The 22226-nt window shown below is 32.8% G+C and overlaps 1 protein-coding gene and 1 pseudogene across 1 annotated transcript; both read left to right on the top strand.

The window, feature by feature from the left end:
• Window positions 1-42: 42 nt before the first annotated feature.
• LOC107484647 (uncharacterized) lies at window positions 43-3675 on the top strand. Its single transcript, XM_016105197.3, has 2 exons — window positions 43-1061; window positions 3157-3675. The coding sequence occupies exons 1-2, from the start codon at window positions 559-561 to the stop codon at window positions 3380-3382; spliced, it is 729 nt and encodes a 242-aa protein (XP_015960683.1). The 5' UTR covers window positions 43-558; the 3' UTR covers window positions 3383-3675.
• Window positions 3676-16442: 12767 nt separating this feature from the next.
• LOC107484644 (uncharacterized) overlaps window positions 16443-22226 on the top strand; it is a 7363-nt pseudogene continuing 1579 nt past the window's right edge.

Below are 22226 nucleotides of genomic sequence, written 5' to 3'. Positions count from 1 at the left end.
TATATATATATTAGTTTCTCAACCTTTTTCCGGTGTGTGCTCTCTCTTTCTCTAGTCTTGTACGTCTTGTGTCCCTTGCAGCCTTTCAGTCCTTGTCGTCTTCTTTTTCCTACTCCTTCTTCTTCTTCTCCTTCTTCTTCTTCAACCATTCCAATACTTTCTGTCCCTGTTTCGCCACACAAACACAGCCGTTCACTTTCTCATATACCCTTATCCCATTTTTTTCTAACTCAGTAGGAAATTGATGCAATTTACCTCAGCTTCTTCCAAAACTTAAACTTTAGGAACTTTACTCGAATGGGGTTGAATGCAATTGACACCTAATCTAGTTTCTCACCTCCTTAACCCCCATTTTATTCGTGTGTTTTTGTCTTTTTGCGCATATTATAAATTTATAAATATATTTTATATATGGACATAAGGACCTTTCTTGTTGAACACAAAGCCCAAAGTTCTAGAATTTGAGGCATTGCATATATTTTTCTTTCCACCGTCTGAGAAAAAAAAGGAGAAACATTGTTGTTTTTCTTTCTTTTATTTTTCTTCTGGGTCAGAAAAATGTCAACTTTGCAGATGTCCCATGTTATTGATTTAGAGCAAGGAAATCATGAGGATGATGCTGTTGTTGGAGGTGTTGGGAGTGATGATGATGATGGTAGCGTGTATTTATCTGATGCAGAAGAGGGTGGTTCAAGCCACTCTCATTTCTATTCAACACATGGTGATGGTGGCTCAGCATTTGATGATTGCAGCTTCTCATGTGTCTCTGATCTTGAAGCTGCTGCTGTTGTTCATGATTCTGGGAGGGCTTCTTTTGCTTCTGATTTCTCTGTGGAGCTGGGAAATGCAGCTGCGGTTCCTGAAATCAAAGTGCATTTGGATAATAATATTATTAATAATAATCACAAAGTGGAGAGGGATTGTAGAATTTGTCACATGGGTTTGGAGAGTGATAGTTCTGAGTCTGGTGTTCCAATTGAATTGGGTTGTGCTTGTAAAGATGACCTTGCTGCTGCTCACAAAATATGTGCTGAGACATGGTTCAAGATTAAGGGGAATTTGTGAGTATAAAATCCCATCTTTACTTCACTCTTTTTAACTGCAAAATCTGGTTTTTTTTTTATGTTTTTGTAATGCTGAATTTGATTGATTCTGTGGATATTTTGGACACCCTCTTGTTTATGATTCATGGAATTGAGAATTGGATTGTTTGGTACTGCTCTATATGTATACTTGTTCTATGTCTTGGTGCTGATTCTGACAAATATTCTCAATTACTTACAGCTATGGTTTCCTTGTTGGAGGGAATTTTATTTTTCCAAAAGAAATCATAGAGGATTAGGGTTGTGGATTGTTTAACTGAGTGATGAGTGTAAAGCTGAAGATGATGATGACAAAAGTGCTTGAAAACATATATTTTATAGTGTTTTAAAGACACAAATTGGTAACATGCTATGTCTCTCTATGATTTCTTCAACAAAGGGAAAGTTGTTTAGAAGAAGATTAAGATATTTTAAAGAATGTGATGAAAAAGAGAAATGGCATACGTAAAAGCATAACTCTGTCCCACACTCATTAAGCTGACATGTCTAAAGCACCACTGGAATTTTTTTCTTGTACCTTTTCTGAAATTTAGGAAACTTCATATTCTTTCTTATTGTTTTTAATCTCTTTCAAAGTGGAGATTTGACCCTTGTGCCTTGTGGCCTCATATTCCTGTATCTAAATATCTTAGTTTGATGCTTGTTGATTAGTGATGTGCCACCTTAGAATATTTAAATCAATAAACCACTGGTCCTAATTATCTGATCATTTAAGATGGTTGGTAATGATCAACTTTTTGTATTGCATAATTGTTGTGACTTGTGAGCACTACTACATTATCAGTAAAAATTGACAAGATCCTTGTTCCAATCTTATGAAGTAAAATATTCCATGTTGTTTTACTTGCAGATAATATATTAATATGACAGTTGAAAACCTTTTTCTCAGTGCCACATGCCAATCCTTGATTTTAATTATAGTTCTCGAACTCTAAATCAAAGTTTTTTTGAGTTTTAAGTTTTTCTGTACTTTCTATGAATACATGGTAGGGCATACTTTATCTATGGATTGATGGTTTTCAATGCCTTAATGTCAAATTGGAAAGCAATTTGTGTAAGAAAAGATTTATTGTCTTATCTAAATCCATCCGAGTGCGATATTTTTCCATGGCTAATTTAAAATCCGTTAATGGAACAGAATATGAATCTATCCCATTTCAGAATAATTTTTAATGGTGTATTTGATGCCTTAATCTGTGGCATATAATTCATGATACTGTCTTCTTTTCCTTGGTTTTGGGGGTAAAGTGCAACATGCTTTGCAAAGAAAGTTGTTAGTTTGTTTGAAGGTAATTTATTCTCTTGTACACAGAAGATGATGCAAGATGAGCTAACTAGTGTTAATAAACTATTTACTATAAGATTGAGAATTATTCCGATTAGTGTCATATCTTTATGCCATGAACACTTAGTATAGAAAGTTATGATGATCAACTTTGTTAGATTTTGATCAAGTTCTTTTATTGCAAAGTATGTTGGAGTTTGAGAACTGTAAAAAGTTTCCAGGGTTTTGTTATGATGCTTTTAAGTTCAAGCACACTAACCCTATTCCCTTCTTTTTTTTTCCCCTACGTTTTTCTCCAAGACCAACCATACATGAGGTAGTCAAAGAAGATCTACGTGTAAATAGTGGTACTGTAAACATGATACATACAAAGTTCAATGGCATCATTTGATCTATATAGTCGACCCCACCTAGTGGGATAAGACTTCATTGTTGTTGTTATACATAATTTCCCCGATTTGTTTTTTGAAAAAGTGACTTTACGACTCAAATCTTCTTTATAATTGAAAAAGCTAAATGAAGATTTTTTCTACAAAGAAGCTGAAATCAGATATTTTTTGTGATATTCTGATTATCATATTATTAGAAGCGGACACTGAAAAAAAAAGGATTTATTAGAAGCAGACCTCTTTGAATTGCATCAGTGTTACTGTATTTTGGTCTGGGTATCAGCAATAATTGCAGTGATAGTAGTGGTTTGCCTTGGTGGACCTTTCATTTCACTTTAAAAATTTGTATGTTTCTCTAATTTTGTGTGTTTTTGAGTAGGACCTGCGAAATTTGTCATTACGTTGCACGGAATGTTCATGGCACAACTGACCATTCTAGTGACGGGAACAACCCTGCTGCAATAGCTGCACTTTCAACACATGCAACTCCAGCAGAAGCTCGAAGATTTTGGCATGGTCATCGCTTCCTAAACTTTCTTCTTGCTTGTATGGTTTTCGCATTCGTCATATCATGGCTTTTCCATTTCAATGTGCCGTCATCATAGATACCTGAGACGGTTTTTATTCATAGTTCATTGTAAATTAAAAAAGTTGATTAGGAAATAATTTAGCAGACAAGAGAAAAATGGAGAAGGGATGAAAAGTTGGGAAGAAAACAAGAAAATTCAACACAAGAATCAATAAGATGACAGTGTATAACATCTTTTCCTCCCATGAAGAATTTTCTGTTGTGAATTCTTCTTAAATTAGTAGTGAGAGCCTTAGAAGGCTTTCTTGTTCCATCTTTTCAGGATCAATTTAATTTTTGGACAAAGTACTAGAATGTATATTCAAATGTACATTATATAAATTTAATTATTGGTTCTGTTTTTGGTACATGGTTATAAATGATATTGGTGAAAGCTACTTTTGTGGTTGTTATAGATTGTTTTCGTTGTTTACTTAAAGTATGCGCTTCGAGGTTAACATCAGGGAACAATGACTGAACTAGTGTCTTTGCACCTTCAGGCTGCCCTTTTACACAATAACTAAGATTTAAAGAAAAAAATCATAATAAAATAAAATAGTATGATAAATTACCAAAACAATACCTGTAAGTTTATGTAGGTTACAAAATAACTCCAAAAGATATATCTAAGTTATTTGGCAATGCTTGGTGTATTTGATTTGAATTTTTTTTGTAAGTAACATTTGGATAAGTATTTAGAAGGTACATACCAAAAGTCGAAGCAAAATTCAATCACTAGACTTCTTTTTCATGTATTTTTAAGTTTTATGTGGATCACAAAAAAAATTACAATAACAATTCACTAGGCGTAAGATTTTTAAATTTTAAGGAACGAAATTATTTTATTTTTCTAATTATATTAGTTTGGATTGGGTGTTTTGAATAAAAAAAGTCATTTTCTTAAAAAATAAAGTATTTTTATTTAATTTAAAACTTATTTGGATACGTCTTTAAAAAAAAGTACTTTTATTAAAAAAAGCAAATTATTTGCTTTTTCTAAAAGCTAATAATACTTTACTTTTAAAAAAAGCAGAAGCAAAATATATTTTTAATACTTAAAAACTATTTTTAAAAAGTCTATCCAATTGTAAAATAATTTTTGTATGTAAAAATATATCTTTTTTGAAAAAATAAAAAAATAAGTACTTTTTTTCAAAAGTCAATTTAAACTAACCCTAAGAATATATATATCTTTGCTATGTTTTTTAATTTTTTTAAAACTTATTTAAAATTACTATTATTTGAATTTTTTTTGTTAGCAATATAAACACTCAATAGAAATTTTTACTATCACAAAACATAATATTCTATATTTTTTAACTTTCAAAATTTTGGACAAAGAAAGAATAGTTTAAAACGCACATTGAAAAACATAGTTTTCTGTGTGGAAACGCACACTGAAAATTTGACTAGCAATACGGGCTGAGATCTGTCTAATATTGCGGCTGAAAAAATAATTTATGAGTGAAAAAGATTAAATGAAGTAGGTTTGAATTTGGTTAAGTGTAAGAATATGAAATGGGTTGGTTTGTGGTAAAATTGTTGATTGAATTTAGTAGAGGCTTATGAATCTTTGGAAAAATTGGTAAATTCTACTTTTTGGTATAAAAAGATTTTTGACTAACTTTAACAGGCCGTAACTTGGCCCTCGGAGTTGGAAAACTTTTAACATTAGATTTTTATGAAAATTCATTTATCGATCTTTCCAACGGTTCAAGAATGGTTGAAAAAGGAATTTTGTGGAAAAAATTACGAGGTTTTGAAAATTGGACTGAAAAACTGATTTCTGCAACATATCAGATTTTCTGTTTTCTGATATGGATGCATACGTGGCCTTTGACATGTGTACACGGGCATTGGCCTCTGCCAAGTGTCTTTGCGTATGCGGACACTGTATGCATACACGGAATGGTCCAAAATTAGGGTCATGCGTATGCGGCACCATGCATGCGTATGCGACTTACTAAATTTTCACCTTATACATACGCGGACCTTTGCATGCATACGTGGACACCCAAATTTTCAGCCCATGCGTATGCACACCACTTGCATGCGTACGCACAACCTCCCAGAATTTGGAAAAATATGTTTTTATGGCTTTCAGCCATTTTTTTGGCCTTCTAAACTTTAATAAACTTTGATATGAGTCTAGATCCGGTGGAATTAAGGATGGACAAGTTAGGGATAAAGTCAAATGAATTGAGTTAGTAAAATTGAGAGAAATGAACAAGATGTTAAGTGATATATGATGATTATGAATGAGATAATTGATGATGAGAGTGAATGGATAATGATGAATGAACTTAATTAAGATTGAATATGAATTGAGATGAGATTGATAATGAGAATAATGATTATCACAAGATTGATAATGAGGATGATGGTGAAGTATGACGGGCACTATGACTGCGTTTGTTTCTGAGAACAGGACATGACAAGACACTGAGAACAGGACAGGACAAAACACTGAGAACAGGACAGGACAAAACACTGATGGACAGAGACACAAAATTTTGTGTTCTTGTATTCTGTTTGGTGATAAACTAGAACAAATTATGAAAATCTAATTTATTCTCATTTTTTTTCATTCAAAAAATTTGAGATGAAAAATATAATAATAAAAAATATAATTATGAAAAATTAACAAAAATAATGAAAAATAAGTTGTGTCCCTTGTTAGTGTCCCTGTGTCCTTTCTGTCAAGATGGATACAAAATACATTAATTCAGTGTCTCTGGACACACTGTCTCTGTCCATGTCTCCTCTACCAAACATGATTTTGTGTTTCTGTGTCCATGTCTCAGTGTCCTATCTCTATAAACAAACATAGCCTATATGCCAGAATGAATAGGCGAGTTGAGGTAGAGGATTTCCACTCTTGTGTTGTGATTATGATTAAGCAGGCAATAAGTTTTGTGTTGTGAGGACAGTGCTGTTATCCCGCTCACGTATAGGCAAGTTGAGATTGAGAATTCTCTGGCTTGCTGTTTGATTCTCTCACTACATCATTCACATATATTTGATTTGTTTGGGTTTGCTTAATTATATGAATTTGCCTAATTGAATATATTACATGCTTAACTCCTACTTGCTTACTTGCATTAACTGTCTTACTTGTGTATTACTTATTTGCATTGTTTGTGTTTGTACAACTGAGAGGTCCCTTATGCTAGTGTGGTTGACGCCGAGGGCTGTCTTTGTTGAAACGAGATGATGAAATGATTGATTAATAATGATGAATATTAAATAAGATAAATTGAGCTCCCTGGGTAGACGCAGTGCAGTGATTTCACTTGCTCCAAGTGAAGATACGAGATGGCTGATATGGAATTACTGAGTCAAATTAGTTAGTGCTGGTTCTATTCTAATTGGGAAATTGGAAAGTTGAAAAGTTGGAAAAGATGATAAATTGAATTAGACTTAGTAACCTCTAGGACAGTTGCCTAAGTTATGGATTAGTGAGAACCTAGGGTGGACAATTGATGAAAGGAAGATTAGGATGCTTAGTAAGTTCTTATTATAGTGCCTTGTATTTATTTGGCACTTTTACCGTGCTAGAAACCCATGGGTCGGGGGTTCTCATTCTGTATATATTCTCTGTTTTTCAGATGCAGGTCCAAGTGCTCAACAATGAATTGTGATTTATCTGCGAGATAGCGAAGATCATTGAACTCTGTTTTACTTTTGTTAGAATCTCTCCGAACTTATTTTGAAAACCTTTTATTATGTATTTATTTCCTTTTGAAAACTTGCCTATAGAGTCTTTGATGTATATTTTGGGAGAGATAAGAAAGTTACTGTTGTCAACTAATTTTATTACTGTATCCTAGTCGTCCTAAACTTCGCAAGTCGTGACTAGTGGCTATTATACTCATGTCTATATACATATATGTACATTATCTTTATTAGGAGTACCTTGGTATTAGGACTTTTCTTCTTTGGTTGTCTGTGCAATAATATTCCAGGTTCGTTTTCTATCTCTGAATATAATGAATTGTTTAAATTTTATGTTACACTTACTTTTCCTAGGATAGAGTTTTAGAACAAAAGTTGGAGAAGATCGCCTAGTGGCGCCATATCGAAATCCTTATTTGCTGAAAAATGGTGGAGTTATATAGGGTTACACTCTAGAACGGTTAGGATTTGATGTTTTATTGAATGCCTATATGTTAATGATTTATGCCTGCAGCTATTTCCTATATGAAAGCTGTTGTATTTATTTCATGGAAGTCGCTAAATTAAGGAGATGTTTTGCCAAATTATTGTTTAAATTGTTTAAAACAAGTTTGGTTTGTCAGAAAATAATAATTGTATGCGGCATGAGCTTCTAATTATAGGGGATATTCTGCCAAATTTTCTAGAAACTTAAATAATTTCTGTTGTTCGTTGAATTCTAGGGTGTGTGTTTCGATATGATTCCAAGTCATCATCTGTAGATGTATGATAAGGATAATGATGGACCGGGGGTGTCTAAAACCCGAATTCTTTGAGGGGATTGATGCATTTGTCGTGCATGTTTTCAACATAGAACTGTTTATATTTGAAGGGGTTTCTAGGTGTCTATGTCAAAAGTGTTGACTGACTAAGTGGTTAGGATCTGCAGACATAACACTTCACTTCTATCGTAATGGGTTCAAGGATGGGTATTGGGTGCGGACAGAATACGGAGAAGTGGACGAGCAAAAAATTAACCGGTCTGCCTTTAATTTGAATAGGTCCGATTGTCAATCAACGAGAGTTCTGGTGGTGAGAGACCTAAACATCGATAAAATGACTTGGGAGGCTAAACAGGAGAGATACAATGAGATGGTATGTGATTCAATAGATGAGAGGAAATTGGAAGAGCCTGAAGAAGAGACTAACCTAGAAGCAAAGAGGTTTTATCATCTGTTAGAAGCTGTTGCGAAACCTTTGTACGATGGATCCGTTCATTCGGAGTTGTCTACGTGTGTTAGAATGACGAGTATTAAGTCGGAGTCAAATCATACCCAAAAGTCTTTTGATAAGTGGGCCACCCTTTACAACGAACAAGTACCTATAGGGTCATCTAGCATCCCCCGAAACCACTACGAAGCAAAGAAGCTAGTTTGAAAATTGGCTCTAAATGTAGTGAAAATTGATTTTTCCGTTTGTATGGAGTATATACAAAGGCATTTTGGCTGACAAATGGCAACAAGAATTCGTGGTTTGATTGCCATCGAAGATTTCTCGACATGGATCATACTATTTGCCTTATCTGGGTTCATGCAAGTCTAGTTAGGTGGTTGTGGTTAAGACTAAGCCAAGAGGTTGTATCGTGTCTGATGATATGATAGAGGGTCAATAACCTTACCAGATTGACAATCCAACTCCTTCAAAAATGGTGCTTGATACTGGTGGGCCGATCTCCCTTAGATTTGCTGATATGAATGATGACATCATTAACCTTGGACTAGATGCTAACGCACTTCTACCAGAGAATGATGATCTTTAACTAGAAGACAGGGTCGATGAAGATAAAGAAGAGGAAGACGAGTTCGATGATAATCAAGAAACTACATCGGAAGAGGAGAATGATGATAATATAAACATAGTTTTGTGATATGTATTTCTTTAAGAAATAATAAGTATCTATAATATATGTTTTAGTGAATATAAACATAGTTCTGTGAATGTAATATAGTTAGCATTATTTAGATATTTCAGTTACTATCATTTGGTATTTGTAATTTAAATTTTTTGTACTTCACATCAGGTTTGAAGCATTATTTCAATTGTTAATTATCAAGGTACACTAGAAATGGACGTAAAACGATAATTTAAAAAATAAAATAAAAATGCTACTATCGGAATTACCGTCGGACTATTCCGATGGTAACATTATTTTTTTAAAAAATTTATATAACATTTCTCGCGATATTATTGTCAGATAAATCTGTCAGTAATATGGCAGGAAAACGAACAAAGTGGCACCAAAATGTTACTGTCAGATTATACCGACGGTAACATGACCACGATATATTTTTGTATTCTCTAAATTCCGTCAGAAAATTCGACGGTAACTACTGTCAAACCAGAAAAATCTAACAAGAAATATTTACCGACGAGGTTTATACCAGCTGATATTTTCTGACAGTAAATCTAACGGTATTCAACATTTTTCTTGTAGTGTTATTTTACAATGGATATATAATTCTATATAATTATTCAACTAAAATGCAAAGCTACATCTTTATTTTTTTTATTTTTTTCAAATTTATCTTAGTTGTCATACTTTGTGTTCTCACGTGGTGTTCTTTAGTTTGTAAATAATTAAAGGAAAAGTTAGAAAAAAATGAATGAGAATGAAAAACACAAAAAATATAATGTAAAATTATGAATTAAGTTTATAATTATGATATATTTGAATGTACTTGGTGAGGAGATGTTCCAAATTTAAACCTACTTAGAAGAATATTTGACAATTGGTATGAGAGATTAAGAAATAAATAGTAGTAAGAATCTTATGTTGCATGTATAAATAGAGAAAATAGGGTAATAGTAAGAGTCTTAAGATGTATAAGTTGTAGAATTTAAATATTTGTAATTAAATTTTTTTATAATTATTATTATGACATTTTTAATGATGTTTATTGCATTATATTTAATTAGTACTTTATATTTTAAATGAATAATAATAAATAAGATATTTTTCTTTTAACTTTTTTAAAATTTTTTATTAAAGGATGATTGGTTGATTCTTATCTTTTGCCAAAACATTAAAACTGTTTACGTGACATCATTAGCAAAGAAAAGACAGTTTAAACTCATTGCGAAAAAGGTTGATATCAACTTTTATATGTTATAAAATAGATAGATAAATAGAAAGATAGATGGTTCGATTGAGAAAATTATTGATAGTAGTTCTTTAAAATTCATAATATGAACCATTAGTTCAATGTGTAACTGCTAGATTATGACATTATTCATCACATCATTTGATGCTCAGGAGGATGAGACTAATTGGGCATTGGACAATAATTTTACATACTTGAGGTTTGAGTGCTCCCTGAATTATAAGAATGGAGATACTCTAATAAAGATTCAAAGAATGAAGAGCTATAGACGAAGGAAAAGATAACATATTTCTTTTTTTTTTTGATACCACAAGATCTATGTATCATATGAATATGTTTGTGAGCACTCACCTTATATGAAAACGATTGCTTTACCTGTGCATTGTTGGAGACCAACACATAAACTGATCACATTGTCGTTGCGCTGTTTAAGAAATTAATTTATAGTAAGCTAGCACCCCTCCTCCCCCTCCCAAAAACATATTCTTTCATCAGCTTTATGTGTCTTTCTATTTTTAATATTTTTTCACTCGAGGCTTTAGGATAAAACATTTTGTGACGATTTAGATGAGAGTCTCATTTTCTTAAAATGACTTTCCTCCCTTGTAGTTTTTCTTATTTTATGACGAAAAAAATGTGCAAAGATTATTAATCCTATAAGCCTATACTTTTTTATAATGTAATTGATACGATATATATGCAACTGTACGTTAAATACATTATCAGAATAAGAAAGAACTTTTTCAAGAGAAATCCACTCAAATTAAATTGACCTATATATAAATTTGTTACCAAAAGTGTAAAGTTTTTGTGATCCTAAAATCTATGCCATTTTTGTCTTCTTATTCCTCCTACTTGTAGCTAGTTCTTGGACGAATCATATATCAGTGGAGATTTGACAAACATTGTACTATGTTTTAAGAAATTTATTATATGCACAAAGAGGATATTAATGGATTATATATTGGGCTAGAGAGTAACGAACTGATTACTCTAATTGAGTTCTTAATTAGAACTAATCGGAATACATGACATATAATTCTCTTAGCTTTGGACAATTAAGGTTTTGTGGCCATAAACTAGAATTAAACTTAGCCCTCTAATCGGAATCAGGTGACCAAGACATTAGCGGTTGATGAAGGTTAGAGGAGACTAAATCACTAAGACATTAGGGTTTATTCAATTACAGTTTGCCATGAAATGAATCTTGCATGATTAAAATAGTTGGTAAGAAAACTTAATCCGAAAAAGTAAACATCTTCGATATCTTAATAGCTTTCTCTTATTGATTTCTTACCAAGTCGCTTATTTGCTTTCTTTACTCTTGAATTATTGTTTAATGCGATTTCAAATTACCAAACCAACTTTTTTGCCTGCCTAACTAAACCAATCATTCGACCATTGTTGCTTACTCCATCAATCCTTGTGGGATCGACCCTCACTCACCTGAGGTATTACTTGGACGATCCGGTGCACTTTGCTGGTTCAGTTGTGGACATTCCAAAAATTCGCACCAGGCACCGCATGCGTACGCAGAAGCTCAATTTTAACCCATGCGTATGTGAGCTTTTAACACGCGATGCAAGGATTCCATTCTGTTTTGGATACTCGCGTATGCGGACAGGGTGTCGCGTACGCAACCACCCTTTTTGAATCACGTGCGTATGTGGGGCAGAGGTTCGCGTACGCGAGACACCTTTTTGTTGAAAATTACTTTTTCTTCATTTTTAAGAGTTCTCTAGCTTTCTAAACTTCTTTAACTACTAGTTAAGACCCTTAGCTAGTAATTTAGACTCTAATACTAGTAAAGATGAGTTAGTTTATTTGAATTGGTAATTTTCCATTTTGAGTTTAGAAGACGGAGCCTTAGGTTTCTAAAGTTCTAAGGACAGACAAGTTGTGTATTGTGACAGAGTACAATATTGATGACGAATTTGAGAACTTGAGAACTATCGATGGTTAAGAAAAGTTTAGAACTCGGAGTTGAATGAGGTATTTGTTGAGTACTGAGAGCGATCAATGAGAACTATTGTTGTATACTGTTTTATGCTGAGACAGTTAAGTCGCCATGCGTCTGACAAAGACGGTGGTTAATCTCTCTTGTTGAGGTCATGGTGCTAGCGTAAGGAAGGTGGTTAATCCCGCTTACGTTGAGATGTGAGGTCGAGGCTGAGTATCCCGCTCGCATCCCGTAAGAGTGTGCTAGGGCACTATATCTCAGGGGCCATATTTATATACGTGACTGGAAGGCAACATCTAGAGGGGATGAGTCAGGTTGGCAGTTGAACCGAAAAGGGATATCACTGTCAATAGGACAGCCATTCATCATGTGCATTTTCTATGTGTTTGTTTGCTTTGTATACTTGCATCCTATGCCTAACTGTATAACATGCTTAATTACTTCTTGATTTACTTGCTATCATGAATATTACTTGTGTATTACTTGGATGCAATTACTTGTGTTTTCTACTGGGACTGAGGAGGTTTGGTTGGTGGTGGCGATGTGATCGCATGGAGGTTAGGCCGGTGAAGGCTGTGAAACAGAAGTGTTATTGTTAGTTTAGAAATCCCCTAAGATATATAACCCATTTAAAGACTTTATTAAATTGTTTTATAAGCTTGAATCTTATGCTTGATGTGAAGTTCTAGGATTGCTTTTGGCGTCCCGAAACCATATATCTTACATTACTGAGCACTGTTACCATAATGAGAACCTCCGGTTCTCAAACCATATGTTGTTGTTTTTTAGATGCAGGTCGTAACCCACCTCAGTGAGTTACGAGATGGTGACGGAGCAGAGGATCTTTTATTATCCCTTGTATTTTGGCTATTCTATTGTAGTACTCTCTCTTTTATATCTTAGACTTTCATGCTTTAGAGGCTAAACTTGAGAGACAGGTTGTGTATGCTGTTTTAACTCAAAAACTCTGAATTGTCTGTATATAACTAGTCGGCCTAAATTTCGCAGCCTGCGGCTAGTTTTCTTTTGGTTATCATATATATCTGTATATCTATATATCTATATACCTTGTAATCTTTTGGATCTTCAACATGTTGTATCTTGTGCCTTTACGCTTGTAGATATCGTGTGAACGCTTTGCGCTTTTCTATCTCTGTTTTGGGCTTTATTTCTTCATTGGGCACCTTTATTATTAATTCTTTCTACATATATTATTATGAGCTTTAGAATTGTCATGGCACTTTATTATCCTTTGCTTTACGCATGAGGTAAGGCTTAGGGTAATAGGGTGTTACATTTGGCATAGTGGAAATATGGAAAACGCAAACGTCATTTATAGAGGATCTGTGTGTGATTAATAAGTTTAATAGTGTTTATGATGTACGTAGTTTGCTGGTTACATTACTATCTGTATTTTCGTATTTGAATTAAGTCTTTACTGAATTGTTGGTTTTCATGAATAAAAGTAGTTTTCCGTTTCTTTCAATGTTTGTTGCCAGTAAAAATCTGTTTACAAATAAGTATTAATGTCGTCATTATTGTTGTTGTTCTTAATTTCCAATGAAAAAAATCATGATATCGAGTAAATGATTATCAATTTCAATATTGTTACAACTGACCAATATAGTCAACATAAAATAGTGGTGTAACAGGAGAAATAAAAAAGAAGGACTTCTCATCATGCTATGCAAGCACAACATTCACTAGCGAAATGGCTATGACCTCTCTATTCTCTTCTTTAGAACATGCAATTACTGTTACTAGAGACATATGATACCGTAAATTGAATGTTAGGTCTTGGTTGGAGGCTATATCAGGACGATCTTGTTCTAACGAATACTTGGACATGGCAATTGAGGTTACTATGCACGTTTGTTCGTTAGGCACACGCTTAAAAACTTAAGTTAAACTATATTTGAATAATATATATTTTAAGTTGATATATGCTAACAAATTTACTGCAATAATAGTTGTTATGTTAATATTCAAATTTGTAGGAACTTCATGAATGGGGATTAATGTATGGGAAAAAATTTGGGTATTTTTTTTATGACATGTGCAGTTGGTAAGACCTCTGAAGACATACTTGTTGAATTAAAGTTTAAAAATAAATAACTAGCATAGAAAGTGCATCATATAGAAATAGTATGTTTTACAAAAAAGACCATGAACTATACATTTTATTATGATGCAGACGTGCTTTAGAAACACGCATGTTGTTGAGTTGGATATTGCTTCAAAAGAGGAAATGAAGTATATAGAACTTTTTATTACTGAACTTCTTTCCAAGAAATTTATCTAAACTACCGACAAAAGAGATGGTAGTTGTTAGATTTTTTGTTTGGTTTTAAAATTTCCTTACCATTTTCACACACCTTTTTTTTCTTAATTACTAGCTAATGACCTGGGAGTTATCATTTTCTTTTGAGTAGACTTAGCTTGTTGTATGCATGTTGATATTTTCAGTGTCAGCAGAATATTCAAGCAAAATAGTTAATGATACTCTAGATAGGGCAGATATTGATTCGGAAGACGATTTAGATGCTATCTCCTCTGGTGGAATTGACATCTCCAGGAAGTTTGAGCTCAATAAGGTTCCGAAAGAATACAATGAAATTTTATACACCCAATAAAGAGAAGATGATGTACATGCTGCAAAAATGAGCTTTAATTTGAACAAAAACTCATGGTTTGGAGATGACTTATCAGATCTGTTATCACGTAAAAGCTGTAGATTTGTGACAGAGTATTTTTGGCCAGGTCAATACGATGTTGAAGAGAAATTTTGGCTCATTACTTATTTGTCTACTTTAAGAATTATGATCTTTATGCTCTATTGAACTTTGTTTTGACTTTATAAATTTAGACGTTGACTTGATTTTTTCTTTAACATTTATGCTCAAATGCAAACTTAAAATGCGCTGATAGTACACGAGAAAACCTAATTCGTAAATTTGTGCACATTATTAATCAATATATATTTTTTAATTCACTAATTATTTTTTACGTAAAACAAATATGAAAATGTATATAATGCATTAAGTAACAGTATTTGAAACATATTTTTCAAAAAAATAGTGAGAACTAGTAGATTTTACACGGTAATGTTTAAACATAAAAATTTGAGATAAAAACGTATTGCACCGGTTAGGAGAAAACTGCCTCTAACAAAGTATCTAATATTGACAGCTGCATTAACCGCCCCAAAATCGACATTTTTTGCGGCATTTAAACCAAAACTGCTGCAAAATAAGAAGCTTTAAGAAGCCCCTCCCCAATCCATCGCACCAACCTCTAAATGCCCGCCGCTATCTGCCACTTTTTTTTATAGTGTGTGTTAAGAGTCTAAAAAGTTGCCTAACCAAGTCAAGTTTGTGTTGAAGCTTGATTTGTCCTTAATAGAATTAGGTTAAATTCTTGGAAATTGGTGTATGTAATACTTGAAAAGATTGTGAAAATTATACCAATGTTGTGGTGAAGAGTGGATGTAGATTGCATTGCATAAGGCCGCCGAACTAGGACACTACTAGAAAACTAGTTATTACAGACAGATATTTCCAACAGATTTTATCCCACGGAAATACAGACAGAATTTATGAGGAATTTTTTGTCAGAAACAAAAAAATGAATTAGCATAAATTATAGACAGAAAAGAGAATCCGTCGATAATTCTGTCGGAAAAATTAATTTTTTTCATAGAAAATAGTTATCAACGAAAAATTTGTCTGTAATTAAATGAACAAAAATATTGCGTTTTATTACATTATTACAGGCAGAAAATATGTCTGTAATTTAAAATATTCCGTCAGAATTATTAAAATAAAGATTTTGCTTTAGAAGCTCCTCCTCATTTCACATATATCTTCCCCGCGCCTCCACACCCATCCCCTCCAAGTGCTCCATTGATGGTGCCTCTCAGCCTTGCGCCCCCGTCGCACCTTGCGCCGCTGTCGCACTGAACTTCCATCGCCCCAAAACTCCGTCACACCCCTTCCCGACTCTTTTCTGTGTGTTGCTCGCGTCCTTACCTTTCGAACCCTAATGCGCATTTCCCCGCCACTGTCTTTGTCGCCTCCATCTTCGTCGCCTTCACCTTCTCCTGCAGTCCTGCGTTCACTCTTTCTACCTTCCCGGTGTCGCCATCGAGATTTTTAAACCGTACGTCTTCCATTTCTCTATTTCTTTTTGAGATTCGCGCTCTGCTTTCCCTTATTCAAATTTATGCACTGCTTGTTTTAATTTCTCGATCAAAGTTATTCTCACAGAAATCACTAGTGCCTTTCTCGCTCGTGTGTTGCTCAGTTGATGCGTTTCTCTCTTTGATGTCGCCTCAGCCGTGCAGGTAACCCTAATCTTCTTTCTCTTCTATTGCTATTTTCTTGTTCTAGTTCCTATGCTCTGTTTTCTTTCATTCACTTCAATCGGTAATAAAACATAGCGATTAGTTTATTTTATCTGAAATTTCTAGGTTTTGGACACTCGGAGAAGGATTTTCTATAAAAGGAACTTAAATATTAATCATGTGATGCTTAATCCACTCATAATTACTCATAATTGTTTATTCGTAGCTAAAATTGTTTTGAATTTCTTACTATTCATACTTTGAAGCCATGCATGTTCTATATATGCTGCTCATTGTTTGTAACTTATGTTTATANNNNAAAGAGTGGTTAAAGCAAGTCGTGACGTAATAATGAACAGCAAAAAAGTCATATTTCAAGTTCACAGGTTAGTTTTTGCTTTTCCATTCTTCTCTGTTTGTTTCTCTCTTGTGCCTTGTGGAATGATTGGGTGAATATTTTAGGATCTTCAATTGATTCAAGGGCTGACTCAGATAAGCTAAATTACATAAACATGATTGATATGCGGCCTTTGTTTTGATTATTTTTGCAAATGCTTTATTATATATACTTTCAATTAATCATCTGACTCAACTTCTCATTTTTTTTCCTTGGATTTACTATTATGAGTGTATTTTCTATTACCAGTAAGTTTATCTTAATAATCACATTATCCTCATATTCAGACTTTATACATATCCGTTGCTTTCCTTTGTTCTTTGTTAAATCTGTGAACAGTGTGAGTTTTAAAATGTTCTATCTTAATTAAAACAAAAAAAAAATTATAAATAATGTGAAACCAAAATCTACTTGTGATGGCTACTAATTCACTCTTTCATGTAATGTTGATCTTTCTAATATTATTGGCAATACTTTATTTTAATGTCTTAACTAGGATGAGTAAGTATAATAAAAAGGAAGTACTTCAGAAAGCTGAAAAGGATCTAGCAGCAGTGACAAATCAGCATATGTCTCAATTAGTTAAAGAATTACAGGGTACTGATTTTTAGAAGCTACGATGAGCATAATCATCAGGGGTATGATTAATGTAACTTTTTTTATTGGTTGAGGACAAAAATACTTTCATTTGATACATGCCTTTGGTGAACAAGAGTATGTTGAAGCAGCTACTTTCTGCGGTTTCTGTAAAAATGGAATACTTTTGACGCTTGACGAGTTAAAAAAGTAAGTTATTTATGCTGTTAATAGAATATTAGTAGATATAACACATATACTAACACCATATAATGATATGTTGCCATTCAAAGAGATTATTACAAGTGCTTAATTTGTTTGTAATGAATATAACCAATTATGTAGGCCTTCTTTTCAAATACAGTTATATAATTTTTATAGAACATGAAGTATGCTTTAAACCAAATTGTGATTTTTTCCGCGCTATTTTTTGAAGGTGCTAAACAGTTTCTTATAGCTTGTAGATTTGACTGGAGAACTGATGCATCTGGCTATTGGTAGGATATCAGATGGTGAGCTTGAATTCGCTTAGAAGATATGCAAATTTGCACGCAATATATACAGGGAGCTTACACTTGTAGTGCCCATATGGATGATAGTCATGATATAAAGACAAAAATGGAAATAATGCTCCGAAGTATCATGAAAATAGAGAATGGTAATGTTAGCAATACTAAAAATTTCATTCTATAAACTTTTATGCCTTAAATTTAAAGTCTTGCTTGACTCACGAAGAGAGTAATATAGCAATTGATGGAGAAAAAAAAAGGTTAAAATACTTTTGGGGTCATTTTATTATAGTTCCATTGTATTTTCAGTTAGGTCCTTAAAATTTAGAAGTTTGTAATGAAGTCTTATATTGTATAAAAGTTTTCAATTAAGATCCTATAATTTGAAGAAATCCTTGGAGCAATGGTTGAGTTATCTCCATGACCTCAAAGTCACTAGTTTACCTGATGCAATTATCAGGATTAGGTTAGACTGCCTACATTATTCTTTTGGGGTGTTGTCTTTTTCGAACTTTACGTTAACGTGGAATGCTTGTACGCCGAGCTGCCCTTTTTTAGGGAGCTATATTATAAAAATTTATGTAAGGTAGCATAATTAATTACTTATGTAAATTTATGAAGTTTATGTTATCTTCTTTCCCTTTTAGGAATACAACGACACTTTATTGATTAGCTATACTTTGCCATGTTGACCAACTGCTCAAGGTATGACATAATTGTAACTTATTTGCATTCCAAGTGTTTCTTTTTTTTTCTTTTTGATTTTTTTAGTATTTAATTCATAACTTTTACTAATATGTTACTCTTTTTGTCACTTAGAACTACTTCAACTGTCAGCATTTCAGTTGTTGCTGCTCCTCCTCCCAAATTGTCATCTGAAATTATAGGAAAGACTGTGGAAGAGATACGTGATGTATTCCTATTCTTTTCCATAACGTTCCCTATTTTGTGTGCATTTCGCTTAGAAAATTGAATTAATTGATAAGTTAAATAATGAACTGCACTTTTATTGAGCAGTGAACACGACTTACTAGAATATATTGAAAAGAATTAGAATATTGCATACATGATAAACTTATTTCAAATGGATTTAGTATAAAATCTCCCAATTGACACTCCTGATGAATGGTGCTGATGTCTATGAGGCTGACACTAAATGGTGGGTGAGGAGAGTTGTTTACTATAAACATTTTCTGAACATTAAGTTGGGAACTCCAGCCATACGAAATGTGATGGACATGCACTACAAGAAAAGCAATATTTGTAACAAAAAAATTGTTACAAAAAAATAAAATTTTGAAACAAAAGGATTTTGTAACAAAAAAATGGCCATTGCAGTATGTCCCGTTACAAAACATTTTTGTAAAAAAATAGAACTGTTACAATTCAAAGTAATATTTTGTAACAAATTTTTTTGATACAAAAAATCAAAAGTCGTTACAAAAGTGATAACAAATTTTAAAGTTCAAAATATTTTTGGTGACAATATATTTTTTCCTATCATAAAAGTTTGTTACAAAATGTAACTTGATTTTGTAATATTTTTTTCTTTAGTTACAAAACACTATTTATTTTGTAATAATTTTTTAAATACAAATTACACACATAATTTACCGAATTATATTATTTTTTTAATTAATTAATATATTAACTAATATACTCAACAAGTCAACATTTATATAATATATAATAACATAGATAGTTCAAATATCTTTCATTAACTAAGATTATTTTATAAATCTTCAACATATAAACATTAAAGTATAAACTAACAAGTGAACTAGATAGATACATGGGACAAGAAAAACAAGGAATTATAAATCTCCAAAATGCAAACTACAAATTACAAACTCCATCATGTTCATATAGCTCCTTTTTCATGGACAAGTTCTAATAAGTGCCACACACCTGAAAAGACCACCAAATAAAAAACACTAGCTTAAAAAACAAGATTTATTTTTCCTTTAAAAATGCACAAGAAAAATCAAAAAATTATACTCGTATTATTCAACAATGAATACAAACTCTAAAATCCTTACCATGTCATTCTATGATAATTGTATAATTGTATAATTATAATCCTTCTATGATCTATCAGTAAAAAGGGTAGAATCATAATTTGAACTGAAAGACCAAATTATGGCCAGAAACCTAAATTTAAAATAAGATCTCAGAAATAAAAATTGAACAATGAAACATTAAATCTTCCATGGAATTTTATAACATGAATAACCTTTGGAGAGACGTACAATAAAATAGGACATGTTGATACAATAATCATGACTCGGATCCAAACATGCATTTTAGTTTAAGAAATTTATTAAATATCATAAAGTATAAAACAATGGAACAATAATCAAGATGTTTAGGAACATCTTTGCTTTTTGCCTTTATTTATTACGTTATAGAAGTTAGTGAAGCCAAGACTACCAATAAAGTAATACATAGGAGTAGTATTCTAGCAGACAATCAAGTAGTTCAAAGAATAGCTACAGGAGGAAAAAAAGAGGGTAACAGTGAAATACCTTCTATTATAAAATAATTGAATGTGATAATAAAAAGATAGTTAGTATAAAATTGTTGGTAATATGATATTTATACAACACTGAATGATGTTCAAATGAGTGATGATCATGTAATGAAATGCAAAGTGACAAATATAATGTGAAACAATTGCAGTAGTTCTAAAAATATATAAGGATACATATAAGGCCAAGTCTTTAAGAATCTTTTATTTTTATCTTTTTTAGGTTTGCTCTACCACTTGCCACGAGGGGACTTTTTAAGTGATTGCATTGATGCAGTTTGTTGCATAGGTAATATATGGAATAACTAAACAATAAGATATTATTTGTTATTGTCATAACTTTTTATTGTACCAACTTTACATCACTTCAACTACTTCATTTGTACGACCCTCTAAAGGGGGGGACTGATAAGCACCATCCAACATGATTAATGAATAAAATTGATCTTAAATAACTAACAATGACCTCCATAGAATGTATACTAATATAGAACTCTCTAAAGGGAAAGACTTGACTTACCCAAAGAAAAGAGGGGAAAAATGTGTAATAGCTTAGTTCAGTGAATAACTTGAAAGTGGTTTTTCATGATAGTTAAAATTCTTATACATAATCCAGCTAAAGTTCCTCTTTATTTAGATGAATATGAAAGTTCATGTTAATATACATTCACGAGCTTCAAACAATTTTATAATTCATAAACTTCTCAAAGTGAATTCCAAAAACAAACGCAAGGATCATGAAGCAAGCAGGATGACGGAACATACCTTTTTAGACTCTGCATAAAGTCCCATGCCGATAACAAAGAGGCAAATATCTTTGGTGATTTCACTAACAGTTTTTATTTTGTGCTGTTTGTTAGAATTCATCAATAGTTCATGGTGGTATGAACTTAATCATGGGTAACAACTCAAGAGTAACAACTCAATCGATGCTATGAACATGTAAATAATTATTATTATGAATGAATTTTGTTGGGCATCAATCTAGCATCAACTAAATTAAGAACAAATAAAAAACAAAAACAAGTAATAATTTGAAGTTCCAATAATACTAAATTACTAATCAGAACAAGTAAAAAAAAAATAAGTAAAATCAGAAAAAAGAAACTACACAGAACAATAATCAACCGCCCTAATATTCACAAGTTCTGATAAAAAACAACATCCATAATCAGAAGTTCTAATAAATTAAACCCTTGACTTCCATGGCATTCATAAATTAAAACAGTTAATTTCAAAATAAAATCCCTTACCTCATTTAGCTGAAACTTGGTAATTAAACGCAAAAAACTCTTCATTTGTTTTTAATTCCTAGTAGCAACAACTTTCCTCTTAGAGCAGCAGCAACAGTGATCTCAGCACCAATCATAATTGTTCAGGAGATACATTAGCAACACTAGAATAAAATATGCTAACATAATTAGCACGGAAATATGACAGAAGAACAAAATGATAACAAAGCAACTCTCTCTGCTTCGTGCGATGGCGGTAGCTTCGGGCTCGACGGCGGCACGCGATAACAGCAATGCAACAGCTACGGCGAGCTGGACGCGAACAGCCTCCCTCTAGCAGCGGCGACAGGATGCGGGATGCCTCCCTCTTCTCGCGGACTCTCTCTCTTCGCGTCTTGATAGCCCTTTCTCTGCAGTTCCATTTCTGATGGCGATTCAGCAGTAGTGACCGGTAGTAAAGCGCGACGGAAGTGGCGCGACGATCGCCAGTGGCGGCACGATCTCCCCCATTTCCTTCCCTTCC

Source organism: Arachis duranensis, chromosome 4, assembly GCF_000817695.3.
Source record: "Arachis duranensis cultivar V14167 chromosome 4, aradu.V14167.gnm2.J7QH, whole genome shotgun sequence".
NCBI classification, from domain to species: Eukaryota; Viridiplantae; Streptophyta; class Magnoliopsida; order Fabales; family Fabaceae; genus Arachis; species Arachis duranensis.
Note: the sequence above shows the minus strand (reverse complement) of the source record. Positions and strands in the feature narration are given on the sequence as shown.